At 48.1% G+C, this 17,453-nt stretch overlaps 2 protein-coding genes across 4 annotated transcripts in view; one reads left to right on the forward strand and one right to left on the reverse strand.

The window, feature by feature from the left end:
* The window catches only part of CLN5 (CLN5 lysosomal BMP synthase), a 28,102-nt gene extending 26,303 nt beyond the window's left edge, over window positions 1-1,799 (reverse strand). For both annotated transcript variants that reach the window (XM_088459150.1, XM_088459142.1), the window contains exon 1: window positions 1,526-1,799. In XM_088459150.1, the coding sequence (XP_088315276.1) occupies window positions 1,526-1,632 (107 nt within the window). In that variant the 5' untranslated portion in view covers window positions 1,633-1,799. The remainder of the gene's footprint in view (window positions 1-1,525) is intronic.
* Window positions 1,800-1,940: 141 nt separating this feature from the next.
* Window positions 1,941-17,453, forward strand: part of ACOD1 (aconitate decarboxylase 1) — a 59,622-nt gene continuing 44,109 nt past the window's right edge. Inside the window, exon 1 of one of the 2 annotated variants that reach the window (XM_088457279.1) lies at window positions 1,941-2,022. The gene's annotated coding sequence lies outside the window, so the exon portion shown is untranslated. The remainder of the gene's footprint in view (window positions 2,023-17,453) is intronic. The other variant, XM_088457287.1, reaches the window with a different exon arrangement.

Raw genomic sequence — 17,453 nt, forward strand, 5'->3', positions numbered from 1 at the left:
TTCTTTGATTGCAGGTGTTTGCGGCAGGTGAATTTTTACGTATTTGTAAATGATACTTTAGCAACTTTAAAATACGCTACCCCCCATTTTCAGGTACCCCAAATTTGCAGGGACTAGTTATTTTCTCCAGAAAATAAAACAAAATGCTATTCTTCACCACTTATGCAAATACGCAAAACAGCGCCTATTGAGACCATTTAAAAACACCAAATACCTTCAGCAGGCCAATTCGTGGGTATCCATAGTGATCCCCCATGTCAGTGCATCTTTTGGGGGGTGCCGGGCTGAATACCCCATTTTGGAGAGGTCTATCCGTCTGTTCGAGTACGGTTTTCTCATACTTTCATACTGAATACGGGGAATTGTGGGGATGCGCGCGAAAAGTTTCCGCACCCAAAACACGCGATGTAGGCGAAAAGTCCAACAGGCGAAAAAGTATCGCGGGTGCGAAACATATTGAATACGGGCCTATGGCGGAGAAACATTGGCTATCTCAATGCATTCCGGTGTTATCATTTTTTCTCCCAATTCATCCCTGTGAGTGGCAGCTGGCACTTTCTCCAAGCATCTGCATACACATTCGCAGCGGCGGCATTAGCGTATGCATCTGGCCCATACTACGGATTTCTTCTGGTGTAAACCTTAGAATACTGCAAATTGCCTCTTTTTGGGCAATGTTACATCTGCATGTTTTACATTAAATATGCCAAACATTAAATCAGCCCCTATGTAGATAACCCTGACCGAAATGAATTTAGTAGGTCCTGGGAAAGCCTAGGACTGAGAACAATGCGCTATCCAAGTACAATAATACTGATATAGGCCCTCATTCAGAGCCGCTCGTTAGCGGCAGTACGCTCGTTCCGAGCGATGTTTGCACATCTGCGCATGCGTACGGTTTTTAGTACGCATGCGCGAACCAGTCAGTGCGGCCGAAAATCGTTTGTACGCTATATAGCGAGTGCCTGCTATTTTGAGTGACAGAATGAGGCGTATGTGGGTGGTAACAGGGGAAGGTGCTTGAAAACGGGGGAGTGGAGATCCGAACGCAGGCGTGCTTAAAGGTCAAAACGGGCGTATTATGGGTGTGCATAATTAATACAGCAGCGTCATTGACCACGTCACTGGGTTATTTTAGAGCCAGAACTGCTCGCAAATTTGTGGTAGCAAACACCAACCACAAGAATAGCGAGCAGTTCATACGCTGGTCGATGTACTCGATTAATCTAATAAATAGCGGACATGACGTAGGATGCGAGCGGCCAGGGGGCGTTTTTAACAAATAAACGAGCGTATGTTTTGCTCGCTCGTTCAGACTTAGAGGTGTGAACAGACTACAATGTGCGTACGGATCATTTGAATAGCCACCCCTTGTTTTTAAACGAACGACCGCAAATAGCGAACGGCTCTGAATGAGGGCCATAGTTTTTTTTAATATATATAAAAAGCTATATTACAATAAAAAAGGTGAAGTAGGTGGTAGCTGCTGCATTAATTGATAAAACACACTGTGACCATCACTTACTTATAGGGCACCGGCCAGCGCTGGCGGAGACCGGCTGTACTGCATACAGACACCCCGAGCAGCAGCAGCAGTGCGGCCGCCCGCCTGTCCATGCTACCGGGACACATACTGTACTCCTCCCCGACACTCCGCAGGGCCGATGGCCGCGGTCACTCACACTCCGCTATCATATGACCAGGAAGACACAGGGTATATGTGCATACAGTGTAGGCTGTTGCTGCGCATTAGGCTAATCATCTCCATAAACTGTATATTACATATTTTTACTGATGTAGCGTAACACACACAGCCGGGGATGCTCAAACTTAAGTATAAGACCCGTCATTTATTATAATCGTTGTGACTGAGTGAGATGATGAGGCTCTTGCCAGGACTTAAGATGGCCGCCGGCGGTGCAGAGCCCGGGACCGACGCAGAGCGCAAATTTCAGACGTCAGGATACATCTACAGAAGGGGATCTACATCTACATCCACTACCATCCTCCAATATTTCGAACGTACGTAATACCGTGACGTTATCGCGGCTCTGTACACGTGTGTGTTTTTGGACTTGGTTATTCCGCTCCGCCCCCCAGAGGTTGAAGAGATTACTGGCACTGCATGCATGTGTGTACTGTGTGTGTGTGTAGTACATACATAGATAGAGGAGCATCAAATATAGAGAACTTACCTAAACTACTGGTGTCATACATATTTTAATAGTAAATTACAAATTAATTATGTAAAGTTAGGACATTAAATGTAAGGGATATGGAGTTGACGTTGTATTAAATGGAAACAGTATGTGACTGAATATGTCCTGATTACCAACATCAGTATTACACAACTTCTGGCTCTCCGGCTAAATTACCCAATGTTGACGTCTGTAGTTGCAAAACAGCTGTAGTGTCACACAGACACAGTGCCTGCTTATATAAATTGCTTCTTATTTTTCAGGACTTGCTTATTATACAGGCACCACTTCAACATGTACTACAAAATGGAGGAACAATGTTCTCAGTGGTACACCTGCGCTCTAATTACTACAAATGTAATCAAATTGTTGTCACTTTATTTTTCATTATCCTAAAGAGGCACCTTTGTTTATGATATATTGCAACATAAACACTCCAACTACATACAGCAGGTGTTGCGGGGAGAATATTGTTCTAGAAGGTATTGTACCTTTAAGTTTAAGCAGCTCTTCTAACGCATTATTATTATTATTCAAAGGTCACTGTCCCCTTTGCACACCTCTGACAACCCCAAAAACTCTTGTTCCAGATATTCGGTTTTATTGAGCAAGTTGGTAGCTGGCGCTATTGACTGAATTTCAAAAACCACACTAAAATGGTGGACAGTGGGCGCAGGAGGCATAAAAACTATAGTGGAATACTGCAGAGTAGCTTGCCCCTGTTCAAGCAGAGCCTGTGTTAGCAGAATGACAAATGAATGGGGCCCATGTATCAAGTATTGTGTGTGTGTGTATATATATTATATATATATTATCTTTTATGTACACTGCGCCGCACAGTGGGGTAAACATAAAAACATTGTAGAATAACAGCAGAAGTAAAATCCCTAACAGGTAACCATAACATAAGTACATAGCATAAGTGCAAAATATTACTATAACATCTGTGACACAATCAGATTAGGGGTTCCTCTCCTGGGTAGAGGACTCCTTCCTTACACACACAGCAGCTGGGAAATAGTACGCCAGACTGGATTCGAGTACAAGCTGGTCGGCGCCAGTCTTTATTGTACAATGTCAGAAACAACATAAAGAAAACATAAACATAAATCCTAGCCCTGTCGGGGCACTAACTTCACAGGTAGTTCCCTCACTACCAAAACCTGGCAGGGCCTAATGCCCTCACCAGCAACCAAGGCACTACACAACACTTACAGATAGGTTTTCAAGTGTCTCTGAGCAAACTCCTTGCCTGCTCTCCCAGGTGAGACACTCAGCCCTAAACACACTAGGCTTATATTGGCCACTCTCAGGTGGGAACCCTAACAAGCCTGTTACCAGGCTAAGAGAACCAAAACCTGGAGTGGCCGTGGGTGGAGCCCTCCCTCTCCTCTCACCCACAACCCCCAGGTCCCAAACCGGCTTTTCAAAAAGCTGAAACTCAAGCCTGCTAAACTGCAGACTTTCTCCTGGGGGTTTAAAACACATAAGACAGGAATCTGGGACAAATGTACCTGCCACAGACCACTTTACCAGTGATCCTATCACACATCACATACAGGGTAGGATAAATAAAAAAACATGAAAACAGTATACATAAGTGGAACATGAGTACAGTTGAACATAATAATTGCATGAATGCAGTTTACAGAGCACATTGCATAACATACAGAGATATTGAGCATAAGAAATGACAGAGACAAATAAAGACAACAGAAATTACAGACCAGAGACATAGGGACCTGTTTCAGAGTCAGGGTGAGATGTATCAAAGTTAAAAATGAGTAAGAAATAGATGTGTAATTGTTTTTGTGCTACCTATCTCCACATGTATACCAATATAATAGGAATGAGATGACAGTACTTTTTCAAGTCCAACCAGAGTCCTTCTCTGCAGGTAACTCCACCTTGTTACAGGATGTTCCCGTGGAGTTTATAAATCCTTGTTTCTGAAACAACAATTGTACCTCCCAGGTAATGGGTCTTTGTTTCTGTACTTACCCATTACCTGGGAGGTACAATTGTTGTTTTTGACAATATTGTTTATCCTGCCATTAACAGACCTGGCAAGAGCTTAGGGCAATGTGTGGGTGCCCTTTAAGTCAGCTACATGTATATATGGGGGTGTACATAATTTAGAATGTACACACATTACCTCCATTTGTTTTGTATTAAAAAATTTGTATACTGCACTAAACAGGCCAGTCGTGAGCTTTCTCCCATGTGTGGCCGCTGTATTACCAAATGTATACTGTATATGTGTCGTTTCTAAGGCTGGCCCTGACACACAGTTCTAATAGTTGGGGTGCCTCCCCTATTATATTTTTCAGTTCCATGACAGCACAACCTATTTTTCTATTGTCTTTATATATATATATATATATATATATATATATATATATATATATATATATATATATATTTAAATTGTTGAATGCATTAAGGCTATGTTGTTAATGGCTAATGCATATTTGTTGAAAAATAAAAGAAGCACTTTTAAAAATTTAATATAGAAGGTGTTACATGTGACATAACATGTACATAACATGAGCCTTTCAAATAAAAAAAATTTGTTTGCAAAACAACACTTGTGTCCTCTATACTATGTCATTGTATGTAAGTTTCAAGTGCAATGCAGTGAGCAGTCACCACCCACTTTTCGTGACCTCATCTCTGTGTGCCATAAAAGCAGTCCATTTATTATGACACACTGTATATTGCAGGGATAATCTGGGTTCTGTGTGAAAGGGGTCAACCCAGGAATTTCCCGGGAATTATGTGCTGTGTGAAAGGGGGTTAGGAGCAAATTCCCGGGTCCTTCCCCGGTTGAACGATACGGGAAAAACCCGGGTTTTGGGGATATTTCTGTCTGAAAGTGGTATGATTGGGTGGTGCTGGCAGTTTGGTTGTGCTATCTCTCAGGAATATATACCTGATTACCCTGGCCTGTGCTTGCTGGATTCTGCATCTACCAATCCACCCCCCTCACCCCCTTTTCCCTCTCTTAGTTCTGTCAGCGGCAGCAGCGTCCAGCAAACCACACTGCTATGTGCTGGGCTGCAGTAAGTACGGGGAGGCTGCTGCTGCCACTAGTGCAGCAGCAGTCTCCTCTGCCTGCACCTGATTGGAGGGGGAGAGCGATTGCACTGATCATGCCCCCCTTTATCTGCCCCTGACTGAGGGACACATGGCACCCCCTGTGGGCACGTGGTGCTGCGATAATTACTTTTTGCTATACCTTTTTTCCATAGGGGATGTGGTCACGCCCCTTTGTCACGCCCCATGTATAAGTGTAACATGAACAGTGTTGGAAATGTCTATTGTATGGTATGTATAACTAATTGCCTTTTGCTCGAGTCTGTGTTTTTTTTGCTACATTGATTAGTGGAATAAAAACAAGAAACCTACTTCTAGTATATTATTTTACATAAATGCCTGCTGAAGAAAAGGGAACCATGTTAGCTATGCCTAGACAAAGTCTTTCCAAGAATGGAACAACTGCTTCTCTGACTTCCCTGAAGGGAAACAGAGAAGTAAGAACACATCCGTTTTCAGTTGTCACTGTATTATTTCTAGATTGTTGATACAGGTGTTTTACTATCCCTGTTGTATTACCCTACTGAATGTAATCTTAGGTGATCATTTGTGTCCCTTCTTCACAAATCACTGCTTGCTAACTATGGACCTCTCTTCCCTTAGCAGTTTTAGCATATGCTGCGCATGCGCAGGTGTGAATATACACATTTTTGCATTTGTCCGTCCTTTTCTGAGTTGTTAGGAATTCAACTGGTTCTGTATTTCCGTGATTTTTGGTGTTTTGGGGTGGCAGCAAGGCATGCGCACTGAGCCACTCTGTTTTGTGTCATGAGAGCAGGGGCGGATTGGGCTGCCAAGAAAGCGGGAAAGTTCCCGCTGGGCCGGTCCCATGAACCCATCTGCTGGGCTGGTAGACACAGGCTGCTGCACTCCTGCGATTTGCGTTCCACTGTGAAACGCAAACCAGAAGCTCCCAGCTCCACCATCACTGTGCTGTATCCTCTGCCGCCCACTGTCAGGCCCCATGTCTCTGTGGGGTGGTCTGGACCGGGGCATCCCCTGGGGCTGTGGGAGGCGAGCTGGACCAAGCAAGCAGGATGAAAAGGGCTTGTGCAGGCTGCAGCTGTATAGCTGGGATGGAGTAGGAGCTGCCGCCGGTGGAAAGGGACACTGGTGGGAGAAGCTTTCACTGACTGACTGTGCAGTGTGCAAGCTGGCTGCTGCTATCAGCACGAGAGAGGGGCGGCAGTAGGGACCCATGCGGAGAAAAATTGACCCCGGACTGGAGGTGATTCATGTTTAGCTTACTTCTTCCCAGTGAGTCCCTTCCACTCGCATCCTGCCCGCTTATTCCTCCACTGCTCCCACCCTGCCCTGTGCTCCACACTACTCCCAACTAGACCCCCAGCTCCGAACTACTACTATTCCCAGCTTGCCCCCAAGCCTGCACGCACTACTACTACTCCCACTTCCACTAGTACTCCCATCCAGCCGTTAATCTGTGCTACTACTAATCCTATCCTACCCCCTGATCTGCACTACTACTCCCATCCAACCCCCTGCTTACTACTACTACTCCCATCCAACCCCTGCCTACCCTTACTACTCCCACCCAACCCCCAGCTTATTACTACTACTACTCCCATCCAACCCCCTGCTTATCACTACTACTACTCCCATCCAACCCGCGGCTTACTACTACTACTACTCCCATGCATCCCCGTGCTTATGACTACTACTCCCATACAACCCCTGCTTACCACTACTACTACTCCCGTCCAACCCCGTTTACCACTACTACTCCCATTCAACCCCCTGCTTACCACTACTACTACTCCCATCCGTCCCGTTTATCTGTTTCACTACTACTACTACTCCCATCCAACCCCCTGCTTACCACTACTACTACTCCCATCCAACCCCGTTTAGCACTACTACTACTCCCATCCAACCCCTGCTTACCACTACTACTACTCCCATCCAACCCCTGCCTACCCTTACTACTGCCACCCAACTCCCTGCTTATCACTACTACTACTCCCATCCAACCCCGTTTACTACTACTACTCCCATCCAACCCCCTGCTTACCACAACTACTACTCCCATCCAAACCCCTGTTTGTCACTACTACTACTACTCCCATCCAACCCCCTGCTTACCACTACTTATACTCCCGTCAAACCCTGTTTACCATTACTACTACTCACATCCAACCCCCTGCTTACCATTACTACTACACCCGTCTAACCCCCTGCTTACCACTACTACTACTCCCATCCAACCCTCTATTTACCACTACTACTCCCATCCAACCCCGTTTTTTCACTACTACTCCCATCCATCCCCCTGCTTACCACTACTACTACTCCCATCCAACCCCCTGCTTACCACTACTAATACTCCCGTCCAACAATCTGCTTACCACTACTACTCCCGTCCAACCCCCTGTTTACTACTACTTCCATCCAACCCCGTTTTTCACTACTACTCCCATCCAAACCCCAGCTTACCACTACTACTACTTCCATCCTGCTCCCTGATCCACACTACTACTACTCCCAGCAGTGGCAGAGTGTATGGAGCTTGTGCTCCAGGAGCTGGCTCTGGTGGGGGTGATTGACTAACCAGACTACCCCCTGGCCTCACAATACAGTACCCACCCTAATTACCATCCTTGCCTCTGGAACATACCGTAACCCTCCCTACCTCCGGATCATACCCTACTCCCTGGCCCCCTAGACATACAGTACCCAACAGGCCCTGGACATACACTACCCACCATACCCCACGGCCCCAGTGATGTACACTGCTCAGCCAATTTTTTTCTTGTGGCGGCCAATGTGTTTTATTTTTTTCCTGCAGGGGACAATGTGTTTTTTTTTGCTGTCGGGGGTCAGAGTGTTTGGTTTTTTTTCCTGTAGGGGCTAATGTCTGTTATTGCTTTCTGTAGGGGCCAATGTGTTTGTTTTTTTTTCCTGGTGGGGTCAATGCATGTATTTGTTTTTTACCTGTCAGGGGTCAATGTATATTTTTTCTGTGGAAGCCAATGTGTTTTATTCTTCTCTAGAGGGACAAATGTGTGTATTTTTTTTATGTGGGGGCCAATGTGTTTTTATTTTTTTCTTGTGGCGGCCAATGTGTTTTTATTTTTTTCTTGTGGCGGCCAATGTGTTTTTATTTTTTTCCTGCGAGGGGACAATGTGTTTTTTTTTCCTGTCGAGTGTCAGTGTGTTTGTTGTTTTTCCTGTAAGGGCTAATGTCTTTTATTGCTTTCTGTAGGGACCAATGTGTTTGTTTTTTCCTGTGGGTGCCAAAGTGTTTTATTGTTTTCTTGTGCATTGTTTTTAATCTGCGCATGTCCCCCTTAACAGACTCCGCCCCCATTATGACTGCTACTATAAATTTCCTGGCCTTTTTTTCCATCCCAATGTGCCCCTGCATGAGAGTGTTGTGACATGTATCTAAAGCACCTTGCTATTCTGACTTGTGTGCGTATGAGGAAGGGAAGCCTGTTTCTGATAGATCTAGCATGGGGCTGGATGTGGTGGCTGGAGTAACATCAGTAACATCCCGCTTGCAGACTCACGAACCCCCACATTAGCTGAACAGAATCTCACATTATTATTATTATTATTATTAATTATTTCTATGGCACCACAAGGGTTCCGCAGCGCCTAACAAAGTACATAAACAATTGAGCAGAACAAGATAACAGTGACTTACAGTACAAGACAATGCATCATGTCGGGATTTCGGCACCGGTGTTGTTTCGGTGCTCGGGATTTCAATGCCGGAGTTCCGGCAGATGGCATCCCGCTTGTCGGGATCCTCACCGCATTCCATTATAATATTGTGATATAGGTATATGCAGCTGCTTACACATCAATATAATGCTTGTTTTTCCAACAGCAATTGGGAAACATCAATACTAATAGGGCAAAGCCTCCGCTCAAAGATAAAACACTTTATGAAAATCTCCTCAGCTGCACCATTGCCTTGCCTTTTGGGGTATCGGATTGAGGAGGCCACTGCAGCAGAGAAAAGCCTTTGTCATGCTCCTCAAACCATTCAATACAATGTGAACCCCATGAAGTGGAGCATTGTCCAACTGGAAGTGTTCATCTCCATTGGGAAAAACCATAAATATCACTGAGTGCACTTGGGGCCTGATTCGGCAAGGATTGCAGTTGCTTATACGCACACAATCGACCGATTGTTGTGTACTGTGCATGCGTATGCTGCACAGTGCGCAAACCGGCCACTGCGATCGGGACTGCGATAGCAGTGACCACACAGACACATTGCAGAGTGACTGACAGGAAGTGCCATTTGTGGGTGGTGATGGGGGGTAGTCGAGCGAACGCAGGCGTGTCAATGCGTTTCAACGCCGTTTCAGGTCCGTGCATAAATCCACTGCGATACCATATACAGCCTGAGACTTCATAGTGTGCACTGCAGTAAGCAATTCCTGAGTGAGGTCTGATCTGCATTAACTGTGCGTATGGGTCCGATGTTACTCAATGTTACCGATTGTTTCGCTATGTTGCCAAAGTAAACGGATGGGTAAGGGCAAGTGCGCGTCCTCATGTTATGCTGTGATCGCAATGTGAATGCAGACATTTGCATATCACCACTGATATTAGCAACTGCGCGGGTATAAGCAGAATAGCAATCCTTGCTGAATCTGGCCCTTGGTCATCAGCAATATTTAAATAATCTTTATTTGCCAGACGTTACTCCACATGAATCAAAGGGCCCAGATACTCCCATAAAAACTCATAAATTCATAAGTCCCTTTGCAAACTGGAGGTGTTTTCACCATATTTGCAGCGATAGCAATGGCATTCTGCTTCTGTAGCACATACAATGTAATGTGAGGTGCATGTTTATTGAGAGGCCATCTGAATTGGTCCCTGATTCAGATTATCCATAATTTGATGTCTGTAGGATTGGACAAGTCTGGTCTGGCCACTCTCTGTTCCGATTGAGCATCCGCATTTAGTGACAATAGGCCTTAAGGTCAGACCCAGTTTTTTATTTGCTGGTCCAACAACTCACAACTAGGGATGTGCAGGCTCGGATAGGTTCGAGTTTGCACGTGGAGTTCGGATTTTTCCCTCCAAAAAAACGGAACTCAGAACGAGGCAAAACGTCATCTTACATGGACGAACATCATCATTCCTGGTCTTTTGTCCAGGAATGATGATGTTCGTCCATGTAAGATGACGTTTTGCCTCGTTCTGAGTTCCGTTTTTTTGGAGGGAAAAATCCGAACTCCACGTGCAAACTCGAACCTATCCGAGCCTGCACATCCCTACTCACAACACAAAAATAAGCTAGGTGCCCACAATACTAGCAGTAAAACCAACCTGCTGCCCATAATGAGAGGACTGCAGTTCACTCATACAGTAATTCAAAAAGAATAACCAAACAGGTACTGTAGCTACGGCGCTGACGACTAAAGGGAGAGAATTCTGTGATGACAGATACTAAGGGCGGGATGTAACTGGCCGAACTGGCTTTGCCTTGTAAATGCCTGCAACTTTAAAAAAACGATCGAGATCAGTCTGCATCCCTTACCTCGATCTCTATTACATCCCGCCCTGGGTTTCTAGAGTAATTACTCTATGGTGTCTTACAAATTGCAATATACATTCCAGTAAAACAATGAAAAAAAACAGATTCATGAAGTCCTTTACACATGTGAGAAAGCCTTACTAAAAATATGAACTTATAACTTAAGTCCCGAGTCGGACTTTCAGTATCGGGATGCAGGCCTTTAGCATGCCATCCGCCGGTCTGATAACTACATCCCGTTTTTATATTATTAACTCATTGATTCATGCTGTAACTCTGAATGAGAAATTGCTGATCAGGAACTGAGGGTAAATGAAATCAGAATATAATATAAATGGACAGATGGGGATAGTATACAGATAAATAAAATAGCTCATGGACTAGGAAAGACGAGGTCAAAAGTCAGTCCAAGAACAGACATGCCAGGATCATACAGCATATGGTCAAAACTAAAATGGGTCATCCAGGTTAGGGTTAGTACCAGGAATTAACCACTTAGCTGAAAATTTTTTGTCCAAAAACCGCTCTGAAATTGTCGTTTTTTTTTATGATTGAATTAGGTCAGGAACAGCCTTTTAAAACTATTTCAACGCAATTTTTTTTTTTTAAACACCATATACCATAAAAATGTCAATTTTTATGGTATACTTTAGTTCTGGTCATTGACAGCTGTACCATCGATGGCCGATTGGTTCAACCATCGATAGAAACAATCAATTGTTTGACATCGGTTGGGGGCTCCACACAGATATATATATGTGCGCATACACACATATATATATATATATATATATGTGTATATACTGTATATACACAGTATATGTATATATCCATGTGTATAGATCACACGTGTGTGTATGTGTATGTATGTATATATATATATATATACACACACACAGACATTATATATATATATAGTGTGTGTATATATATATATATATATATATATATATATAATATACATACACATACATCTAGGGCTTTGCGTTTATATGTGGGGTGGGGCTTGCAAACATGGAGGAGGGAGAGGAGGGGTTGGCTCTTTGGCCAGCGGCTGCTCCCTCTACTATTTGCAGCCGCTGACAGGACGGTGGGGTGGGGGCAGAGAAAAGGTCAGCGTTGATAGCGCTACCTTCTGTTTGCCCGGCGGCTGCTCTGTCTAGTTTGCAGCCGCCGGGCTGCTGCTAGTGGGGTTGGAGGGAGAGAGAAGGACAGCGCTGTCCTTCTCTGCCCGGTGGCTGCTCTGCTCTGCCATCAGCCGCTGGGCTGCTGCTAGCTCCGGAGGAGGGAGAGAAGGACAGCGCTATCAGCGCTGCCTTCTCTGCCCTATCAACAGGCGCCGGGCTGCTGCCGGGGGTGGGTGCACCATCGTTGGGCTGTCCGATCACTGCTAGCAGTGATCGGCTGGCCCACGGGGAGGGACAGTGTGCAGAGGGACCAGGAGGTAGATATGCCTACTCTTCCGGGATCGCGGGGGGTTACCCGAAAAAATCGGGAGCCTCCCGCGATTCCCGGGAGAGTAGGCATGTATGATTTATCAGTATAAATAAAGCATGCGGTTTACACAAATAGGAAGAACGTGGTCACTCAATGATAAATACGCATAAGTGGAAATAAGTTTTTACAATTTCACAATGCATTGTCATGACCCTATGTTGTAATTCTGTGATTTTCTTTCTGTTCTACATCTGTATTGTTTATAAGCAAAAAATATCTAAATTCCTTTTGCCTGCTGGCAATGTAAACCTATTATGGCAAGATCGGGTATGGTTAGCAGTCTCCTGGGGTAGACGGTATGGAATGCCTGAACACAGGTGTATTTACACTTATACAGACAAATCTCAGGTGCACAACTCCAAATTATTAATAATATATATAAATGCAATAAAATTTTGCAATCAATAGAGGTTTTTAGCATAATCATGGCCAAGCTTATGGGCCTACCCACCATATCCAGGTAACCTCTTTCGGGTAGGTCCCTAACATACTAAGGTTCAAATCCAGAGCGCAGGAGCCCCCAAAACTGGCCCATCCAAACCGCCCCAGGGCACCACCATAGTAAGAAAAGTGCAGTGTAAAGAGATAGTTAGGAGCAGCTGCAGCTGCATATAAAGAATGAAAATAAAAAAGTGAAGTACATATATATTAAACACACACAGTGAAGGGTTAAAATGTGTTAGAAAGGAAAATGTTTTATAATGCGGTGCCCTGAGACAGATTAACCAACGCAATCCAGGGGGACCCACACCTCAAAAATGAACCAAAGTTGCACTATAGTATATAACTTGTAGGACTTACCTAGAATTGTGCTCAATACAGTGTGCATATACATTACCATACTCCATGCTTTGAAACCAATAAGGAAAGGTGCTAATCCAGAATGAGGGTGTCTCCTTTCCCTCAGAAGTGCAATAAAGCACATTAAATTTGGAGTTGTGCACCTGAGTTTGTCTGTTTCTGTGCCTGCAATTAGTCTCATCAGGTAGCACCTCCCATCATATATATAGTCAGGTTGTGCAGTCCAGAAATCTTTCCCATATACTGTATTTACACTTATGTCCAACTCGCATAGACAGCAGTTCCACTAATACGCCCTCACTGGACTTTGCCAAGAAATCCACCTTCCCCATGACATCCCAGTTACATCTCAGTCATAGCTGGAGATGTGAGTGAAATGCATACAGTGCCCCCAAACTTGATGCATAGTGCAAATTCATGGAAGATCAGCTACCTTATGCAAGTCCGGCGACACTTGTATGGGGCCCCGAAGAGGGGGAGATGTGACAGATACAGGTGCTGGGGAAGAGGGGGGGTGTGACAGACACAGGGGCTGGGGAAGAGGGGGTGTGTGACAGACACAGGGGCTGGGGAAGAGGGGGTGTGTGACAGACAGGGGCTGGGGAAGAGGGGGTGTGTGACAGACACAGGGGCTGGGGAAGAGGGGGAGATGTGACAGACACAGGTGCTAGCGAAGAGGGGGGGTGTGACAGACACAGGGGCTGGGGAAGAGGGGGTGTGTGACAGACACAGGGGCTGGGGAAGAGGGGTGTGTGACAGACACGGGCTGGGGAAGAGGGGGGGTGTGACAGACACAGGGACTGGGGAAGAGGGGTGTGTGTGACAGACACGGGCTGGGGAAGAGGGGTGTGTGACAGACACAGGGGCTGGGGAAGAGGGGTGTGTGTGACAGACACAGGGGCTGGGGAAGAGGGGTGTGTGTGACCGACACGGGCTGGGGAAGAGGGGTGTGTGTGTGACCGACACGGGCTGGGGAAGAGGGGGGGTTGACAGACACAGGGGCTGGGGAAGAGGGGGGGTGTGACAGACACAGTGGCTGGGGAAGAGGGGTGTGTGTGACAGACACAGGGGCTGGGGAAGAGGGGTGTGTGTGACAGACACAGGGGCTGGGGAAGAGGGATGAGTGTGACAGACACGGGCTGGGGAAGAGGGGTGTGTGTGTGACCGACACGGGCTGGGGAAGAGGGGTGTGTGTGACACACAGGGGCTGGGGAAGAGGGGTGTGTGACAGACACGGGCTGGGGAAGAGGGGTATGTGTGACAGACACAGGGGCTGGGGAAGAGGGGGTGTGTGACAGACACAGGGGCTGGGGAAGAGGGGGGGTGACAGACAGGGGCTGGGGAAGAGGAGGTGTGTGACAGACACAGGGGCTAGGGAAGAGGGGTGTGTGTGACAGCCACGGGTTGGGGAAGAGGGGTGTGTGTGACAGACACGGGTTGGGGAAGAGGGGGGTGTGACAGACACAGGGGCTGGGGAAGAGGGGTGTGTGTGACAGACACAGGGGCTGGGGAAGAGGGCTGTGTGTGACAGACACAGGGGCTGGGGAAGAGGGGTGTGTGACAGACACAGGGGCTGGGGAAGAGGGGTGTGTGGCAGACACAGGGGCTGGGGAAGAGGGGTGTGTGTGACAGACACAGGGGCTGGGGAAGAGGGGCGTGTGTGACAGGGCCGTCTCCTCCATTGGGCTTATTGGGCAGTTGCCCAAGGGCCCCAAGCTTCAAGGGGCCCACCAGCCCCACTGCTGCCGTGGGCAGTTGGTAAATTTTTTTTTTTTTTTTTAAGCACTGTGTCCCGATCCGCCAGACCCCCCCCCTCCGTGGCGAGCGACACGTTCCCCCCCCCGCGGTTGAGGAGTACTCACTGCCAGGGGCGGATTGGGCCACTGGCCCACTGATCTCTTCCGCCGGCCTGGCTGCCCGCTGCTGCGATCAGAGCTTCGCTCCGATCGAGCAGCGTACTGTAGGTGAAGAGAAATGGCCAATGGGCTCAATTCAATTCAGTGCGATGCTGAATAGCCCCGGGAGGATGCTCTCGGAGCTATTTAATTCAGCTCGCTGTTTCATCCAACAGTTGGCAGTTTAGTCGGAGAATGCCATTTTTCTCAACTTAACCTGGGTGTTTAGTCGTGAGAACCAGCAATCTCCGACTAAAGTGCCGACCACGAGGCTGTTAGCAGCGCTCTAAGCAGGGAAATAGTCTCGCGGCCGGCATTTTATCTGTAGATACTGACAGTGAGTATCTCAGTCCTTACACATTCTGACACACGCCTGTACACCAAAGAAGAGCAATGTAGCTGCATTAGCATAGAGTCGCAGACGCAGCTACATCAAAAGAAGCAAGAAAGGCCGCTACTGCCTCCGACTCAGAATCAGGGACTATGAGGAGGGGGGATATCCTGCCCCTTTTACCAGACCCCACCCCCATTAGGGCATCTTTCATAAACTTCCCGGGCTGGTTTTACACCCCCTGCTCACCGCCGTTATTACCCTGCCCTGTCCACGACTTCCTCCAGCGCCAGTCAGACATAGTCTCTCTGAGAGACGACTGCTGATTGGTTGCCTTGCTGCGCAAGCCGCAGCTGCTCTGCCCAGTGTGCTGCTCAGCCGCCTGCCACGTAACTGCTTTGTCTGTTGATGGACTGAATCTTATCACTGGAGGATCCGTCTGGTCCGTCGTCGCCTCCGAGTCCTCAGGATTCAGGTGAGTCAGAACTCCTCAGCCAGGCGAGCCACTGCCTCCTGACCCGGCAGGTAATAAGAGCCTGTTTTCCACAACAGGGTCGCTGACTGGGCATTGGGAATGGATGTTACATTCTCCACTCCCACTCCAAAAAAAAGTGCAATAAATACCATCAGGCTAGAATAGAATAGGTGGGTAGGGGCCCCAGTGCATTGCTTTGCCCAGGGCCCACAATGCTTTTAAGACAGCCCTGGTGTGTGACAGACACAGGGGCTGGGGAAGAGGGGTGTATGTGACAGACACAGGGGCTGGGGAAGAGGAGTGTGTGTGACAGACACAAGGGCTGGGGAAGAGGGGTGTGTGTGACAGATACGGGCTGGGGAAGAGGGGGGGTGTGACAGACACAGGGGCTGGGGAAGAGGGGTGTATGACAGACACAGGGGCTGGGGAAGAGGGGTGTGTGTGACAGACACAGGGGCTGGGGAAGAGGGGTTGTGTGACAGACACAGGGGCTGGGGAAGAGGGGTGTGTGTGACAGACATGGGCTGGGTAAGAGGGGTGTATGACAGACACAGGGGCTGGGGAAGAGGGGTGTGTGTGACAGACACGGGCTGGGGAACAGGGGTGTATGACAGACACAGGGGCTGGGGAAGAGGGGTGTGTGTGAAAGACACAGGGGCTGGGGAAGAAGGGGTGTGTGACAGACACGGGCTGGGGAAGAGGGGTGTGTGTGACAGACACAGGAGCTGGGGAAGAGGGGTGTGTGTGACAGACACAGGGGCTGGGGAAGAGGGGTGTGTGTGACAGACACGGGCTGGGGAAGAGGGGTGTGTGACAGACACGGGCTGGGGAAGAGGGGTGTGTCACAGACACAGGGGCTGGGGAAGAGGGGTGTGTGCGACAGACACAGGGGCTGGGGAAGAGGGGTGTGTGCGACAGACACAGGGGCTGGGGAAGAGGGGTGTGTGACAGACACAGGGGCTGGGGAAGAGGTGTATGACAGACACAGGGGCTGGGGAAGAGGGGTGTGTGTGACAGACACGGGCTGGGTAAGAGGGGTGTATGACAGACACAGGGGCTGGGGAAGAGGGGTGTGTGTGACAGACACGGGCTGGGGAAGAGGGGTGTATGACAGACACAGGGGCTGGGGAAGAGGGGTGTGTGTGAAAGACACAGGGGCTGGGGAAGAAGGGGTGTGTGACAGACACGGGCTGGGGAAGAGGGGTGTGTGTGACAGACACAGGAGCTGGGGAAGAGGGGTGTGTGTGACAGACACAGGGGCTGGGGGAGAGGGGTGTGTGTGACAGACACGGGCTGGGGAAGAGGGGTGTGTGACAGACACGGGCTGGGGAAGAGGGGTGTGTCACAGACACAGGGGCTGGGGAAGAGGGGTGTGTGCGACAGACACGGGCTGGGGAAGAGGGGTGTGTGCGACAGACACAGGGGCTGGGGAAGAGGGGTGTGTGACAGACATAGGGGCTGGGGAAGAGGTGTATGACAGACACAGGGGCTGGGGAAGAGGGGTGCGTGACAGACACAGGGGCTGGGGAAGAGGGGTGTGTGACAGACACAGGGGCTGGGGAAGAGGGGTGTGTGACAGACACAGGGGCTGGGGAAGAGGGGTGTGTGCGACAGACACAGGGGCTGGGGAAGAGGGGTGTGT

The sequence above is a fragment of the Taudactylus pleione genome, unplaced genomic scaffold, assembly GCF_031769625.1.
Source record: "Taudactylus pleione unplaced genomic scaffold, aTauple2 ptg000041l, whole genome shotgun sequence".
NCBI lineage: Eukaryota > Metazoa > Chordata > Amphibia > Anura > Myobatrachidae > Taudactylus > Taudactylus pleione.